Genomic DNA, 6,145 nt, shown 5'->3' on the forward strand with positions numbered 1-6,145 from the left:
TTTATGCTGCTTTATACTTCTACTACTTATATATTGTAGTTTTTATTCCACAAAAAAATCTAATGATTAACTTAAATGCAACACATTGTTGAGGTTTTAACCTTTAACCAGTGATTCCTTTGTCACGTTACTGCGGCTCCTAGCTCCGTCCATTAGGTGGCGATAATGGCGGCCAACTCTTTGCTGAAACTGAAGAAGAAGAACGAAAAATATGACGACGAAGAATATTTGTACGCATGCGCAGTGCCCCAGTAGTGAGTTGTAGCCAAGTAGACGTTAGCAGTGAAAAGTACGTGGCAGAAAGCTTTCGATATGGAGGTAGCTGCACTGGTCGCCTTGACGCTTTTATTGGGAGCACTGGTTATTCTCGTTGCGTTCGCGGTGGGCAGACGGAAAGAAGAAATACGAGAGGAACTGGAGCAGGCAGCGGAATTTGCCGGTAAGAGTCACACTAGCTAACGTAACGTAACTCTATCCGCGAGCGGTGAGTCACCATCAACTCTGTCACCGTCTCTACCGTCTTTGACACAAGCTCCTTTCTGTTTTCATTCATTCATTCAGTCATTCGTAACGAGTGTAAACAGGAGTAATGTTGTGCATGCGGTGTAAACTGCTCGTTCACACAAACACTTATCGATAAGAAACTGAAGTAACTTTGAGCGACTGTCATGTGCTGTTGGCCAATCGGCGAAAGTTATATTGACGGACCAATGGGATGGCTGCTTTCTGAGAGCTCAATGCCTATCAAACATTTGATTGTTCCTTTGGCCTCTCTGAGGTTCACAAGACGTCCATCACTAATCACAGGGACCTCTCCCCTGTTACCGCTTTTTCCTCCAAGCTATCAGACTTTTAAACTCAAATTCATCCTCAGCACAGCTCCAGTGATCTAGTTTATTTCTCTCAACCTTTTTTTGATTGTTTTTGGATTACTGTACATTGTCTGCTGACGTGGAAATTGTATGTTTCTGGTCTCTGAAGAATTCATTAATAAAAGAGAATAAACAGAGAAGTACTAAAACGCACTTACAGCTGGTCCAGAGACCTGCTGCCTACGGCAACTTCAGGCGTCTGGCCCTGAGCAAAGGGATGCACAATCATTTACCGTCTAGGTTTCTATGTTTTGAGGAACAGAGATTCTCTCCCAGCCTTGAATGAACATTACAGGAGAGGAGAGGAACAACAAGAGGGGGAAAACACCAAAACAATCTCTCAGCTCTGACCTAAACCCTAGTAAATGTGGACAGACTAACATAAGGAGTATAGAATAGGAAAGGTTAAGGATAAAAACACAATACATAAATATCTATAAGCCATAACAAAGTTTGTAATAATAATAGTAATTAGTAATAATGGTAAAAGAACGTGCATAAAAGATTAAATGTAAGAGGACACAATTTTCTGCCATACAAACTCAAACTTAATTTCACTTTACAACCTGTTGTAATGTGACAAATAAACCTACCTCGTACCTTACTCTGCTGTAGTTAATACCTAAGTATTACATTACAAACAAGTCAAAGACTTCAGCTTATTTAGAATTTGCAAAAAAAATGCACGTGGGATTTTTTTTTTTTACACAAAGAAAGACAGTGCGACAAAGTTATTTAAGTTTTTAGTATCTAATAACATGATTATCACCACTTCAGAGCTTAGGTATGTTGTCCGTAACCAGATGCAACAAGCTGCTTTCAGTCTGGGCGACATGGCCAGATATATTATCGCAATAAAAGATTTGATATCGATCTTTGTACGAGGAAGGCTGATTTTTACTCCTGAGGGAAAGTTGAAGAAACAAGATGGTTAATTGTGGTTTTAAACTTTTCTTTATGGTCAGAACACAAACACCTGATGCCAAACAGAGGATCACTAAACAAATCTGAAGTTTAACATTCAAAACATATACGATCAAATCTTTTTTCAACACACATGCATGAGTAAATTTAAGTAAAGTCTTTTTTCAGTCCCTTTTCCTCAACAAAATAAATATCATAAGAGAAAAATTTAGAAGTGCTTTATTGGTTGTCATTCAAATAAATAAGTCAAACATTTATTGGACTTTTTTAATATTGTTATTTAAGAAAATTGTATCACCATAATGATCATTATTGTTTTATTGTCCAGCCATAATTTTAGATTATGAGACATAAATAAATTATAAATTGAGATGTTCTTCAGTAGCCCTGTGTATTGTCTCTCAGCTGAAGGCAGTGTTGTGAAAGGCCCTTCATCGAAGAAACCGAAGCTGGAGAAGCAGCAGCGCAGCCGTAAGGAGAAAGCTTCACAGCACACTTTCAGCCATCCGCTGTTGGCAGCCTCACTGAAGGTAAACTGGAACACACAGTGACACCGCTGTAAAACACACGCATTGAAACAGCCTGTGAGTACGAGGATTGTTGTTCAGGGACATATCTGTATTTATGAACACCACAGAGGTCCAAAAGGGCCTTGTCTCTGTTTAGTGTTTATTTAGTCTACCCTCAGATGTGCAATTCAGCCGCACCACAAACTGCAACCTCCAAAATGACCTTTGTGTTGAACGCCTCTCTAAAACAATTTGAACAAAAACAACATTAAAAACATTATAAGCACCATGAAAATGTTGCGCAGGGCGGTTGTATTAGAAAGGATTAGTTTTAACTGGTGTATTTGTGATATGTTTTACAGATTTCCATCTTCAATAGGAAAACATTGTGTCTCACTTGAGGCTGCTTCTCGAAATCCACTCTATGAGCACATGCTTGTGTCCATGTTCTTTTCAGAGCCACAGTGGGAACGTGACATGCCTAGATTTCAGCAGTAATGGGAAGTACTTGGCTTCATGCGCTGACGACCGCACGGTCCGGATCTGGAGCACCAAAGACTTCCTGGATCGTGAACACAAGTGTCTGAGGGCCAATGTGGAGTTGGATCACGCCACACTAGTCCGTTTCAGCCCGGATTCTAGGTCTTTCCCCCCCTCTCCTACCTTTGACTAAATTTGTACAAACATCAACACAGCGAGTTAGCTTCTGTACCACCATCTCAGCCAGGGCTGCTGTTACTTTTTGGTATTGATGAATCTGTCTGTTATTTCTCTGATTAATTGATTAATTGTTTTGTAGCTGTTTGATGGGTGTGTTTGGTCACTGGAGTTTCAGTCATTATTAAGCCTGACTAAATATTTATCTGTCTGAGATATGTCAAACTGGACAAACATATCCATATACTGAATACAATAAGCAGTACTATTAGATGTAGCCAGAACACCCATAATTAATCTATTTAAACAGTAATTTCACCATGTTTTAGTAAGGGATAACTGCAAAAAATGGGTGGGAAAGCACGTGTGTATGAAAAATGCCCCAGTTTACTAGAGCTTCTTCAGATTTCTTTTTTTGTCCAACCAGCAGTCCAAAACCCTTAAATTTACAATGATGAGCTTTCAAAATAGTAGTAGAATTCTTTTCTGTCAGTCAGTTAATCAGCTAATTGTTCCAGCAGTAATGTCAGCCAAAAAGAGAGACTTTGTCGTTCCTTACTGAAATAAGTCTGCATTATTTCACTTTTTAAAGACAGAAAAAGTAAAGTAATTTACATTAATGTAAATATGTCTCAATTTTGCACACTGTAATATATGTAACTAGAGCAGAAGTCTGCGTTTGTCAAGCAGAAGTGAAATTGGTTCATCGTGATGTGATTTTTGGATACCTGATATTCTCATGACTTCTTTCACTGATTCTCACCTTGTCATTGCAGGGCGTTTATCACCTGGTTGGCCAATGGAGATACCATCCGAATCTTCAAAATGATCAAAAAGGAGGACGGCACTTTAAGCTTCAAAGCTGCCCCTGAGGACTTCCCACAGAAACACAAGACCCCCATCCTCAACATTGGCATTGCAGAGACCGGTACAGAACACACAAAATGTCTCTAAGTCACGGACGAATTTACAGTTTTTGTTTGTAAGCCAGGAAAGCACAAGGAAACAAACGGGTTTAGTGTGGAAAGTACCAGCAGCGGGTAAAAGCTAAAAATGATTGATTTCAAATTTCAGTAAAGACAGTTTGCTGTGAATCCCTGACCATGATTTGAAGACAATGTGTGAAAGTCTTATGGTTCTAGTACATAACCACGATGAAACAATCAGCCACTCTTAGTGTCTCTGGCTTTTTCAGCTCCTTTAGTACATTCTTTTAGCTAGCGGGCCATGAGGAGATATTACCTGAATTTAACAAAAAGACAGGTATTGAATTAGAATCAAATACCCAACCTTAACCTGTACACAAGTTTTAGCAGCCTTGAGCTAGGCTGGATGGGGACAAAATATCAGCCCTGGCATTTTTGGCCCAGGCGGCCCACCAAAATCGGTCGGACACCCCTAACCAATACACCATGCTTCCATATAAAATGTGTACCTATTGTAATATTCTCCCAAACCAGCTGAGTGGTATGGGCCGTGGATAAATGTACCAGTGCAAGTGAATCAGTATTCACACTCATTTATTGACACCATGGTTATCAGAGGTGGCCATAGAGTACAAAACTCATACTCAAGTACAAATAGCCTACAAGTCATTTTCACAGCAGCGTGGGATTAGCCAACGCAATGCAGACAGAATAACCTCACCTCTGCCATTAGGACTGTTAAGCTAAGACTGATATAGGAAACTATGCTAGCTACAAAAACAATGTCAAATAGCTTATGCAGTGCTGTTTGACAGTGAGTTCTCCAGCAGTAGGTGAAAGTCTCACTTTTATGATACCGTTATGATTATGGTATAATCAATTACCTTAATTGAAGTAATCATCATCATTGTCACTATGGCATGGCACACACCCTACCCAAGGGCGTCTCTTTGTGTTGAAAAGTGGTACATTTACGGGCTCAGATTAGGGATGTGACAAAACACTTAGCCCATGAGATGTGACATTGCACAAGATAGGGGTCATGAGTACAAGACAAGAGTATATTTTAATACTATTTACAAAACAATATTTATTGATGAAATATATGAAGATTTTGAGCATGGAAAAACTTAATTTCCTGCATTCTGGATGCCTATATTGTTAAAAAGGGAAACTAAAATATAATAGAATGCAGTAATCGGTAGCTTATTACCATATTTTATTTTTGGACAACACAGAGGTTTCTTCTTTATTTACATTGCATAGCAGGTTTTCTTATTGTGCAAATAAACCTTTCTTATTGCATTTTCATTTGTTTAACATTTCCTGGTGCAAGGTTTTTTTTGTTTTTTTTTTTTATAACATTTTTAACAAATTCTTTAAAAAAATGGTGGAGACAGCATCTGCCATTTCAAACAGGTTGAGCTACTCCATGCTTACGCTTCACCTCCACTCTCCTCCTGCTCTCTCTCTCCCTCGGCCCTGTCACAGTGACTCTGTTTCGCTCTGCCGCTGACATGCGCCTTCTCCTCTGCCTGGCAGTAGCAAACAGATCGGTTGTTTTTGCGCATTTGTGCGGCCTCTGTCTGAAAACTATTTTGATTTGGCCCACAGTGCAAGAAACAGAGGCCACAGGGGGAGGGGGAGGGGGCTAGTAAGACATGTGATTGGGCCAGCCAGTTTCAGTATAGAAATCCGCTGTCCGTGCTTTATGGGCCAGTCGTTGGCCCATTTTTATTTTTTATATACACACACACACACACACACACACACACACACACACACACACACACACACGTGTACACAAGTATAGCAAGGCTAATTCCTCGTATGAGAAAATGTTTTTGTCACCATCTACAAGGCGTGTAATGACAACATGGGGTGATTCTGTGTTTCCTCCCTGCAGGCAAGTTCATCATGAGCGCCTCCACTGACACAACCATCCACATCTGGGACCTGAAAGGAGAGGTACTGGCCTCTATCAACACTAACCAGATATCCAATTCTTATGCTGCCATCTCCCCATGTGGCAGGTCAGTCACACCCCTCCATCGCTGCAAATCTTCCACTCAAAACATCAAATAGTAATCTGTCAGATTTATGGTGGCTAGAAAATATATTCACTCCCCTTGTAATTTTTTTGCATTATTGTCTTATAACAGAAAAACTATTTAATAGTCTAGTTTAGAAAGTAGACATGTTTTTCTGTTTGATTTCTGTGCTTCAGATCGTACTCAAGACATATTTGCTTTTTTTT

At 39.7% G+C, this 6,145-nt stretch overlaps 1 protein-coding gene across 1 annotated transcript in view; it reads left to right on the plus strand.

Moving 5' to 3' along the window:
- The first annotated feature begins 247 nt into the window (after positions 1–247).
- The window catches only part of tbl2 (transducin beta like 2), a 9,398-nt gene continuing 3,500 nt past the window's right edge, over positions 248–6,145 (plus strand). The window contains exons 1-5 of the mRNA XM_046039905.1: positions 248–439; positions 2,202–2,326; positions 2,763–2,947; positions 3,739–3,890; positions 5,795–5,921. Coding sequence (XP_045895861.1) covers positions 313–439; positions 2,202–2,326; positions 2,763–2,947; positions 3,739–3,890; positions 5,795–5,921 — 716 coding nt within the window. The 5' untranslated portion in view covers positions 248–312. The remainder of the gene's footprint in view (positions 440–2,201; positions 2,327–2,762; positions 2,948–3,738; positions 3,891–5,794; positions 5,922–6,145) is intronic.

This window comes from Micropterus dolomieu, linkage group LG23, assembly GCF_021292245.1.
Source record: "Micropterus dolomieu isolate WLL.071019.BEF.003 ecotype Adirondacks linkage group LG23, ASM2129224v1, whole genome shotgun sequence".
NCBI lineage: Eukaryota > Metazoa > Chordata > Actinopteri > Centrarchiformes > Centrarchidae > Micropterus > Micropterus dolomieu.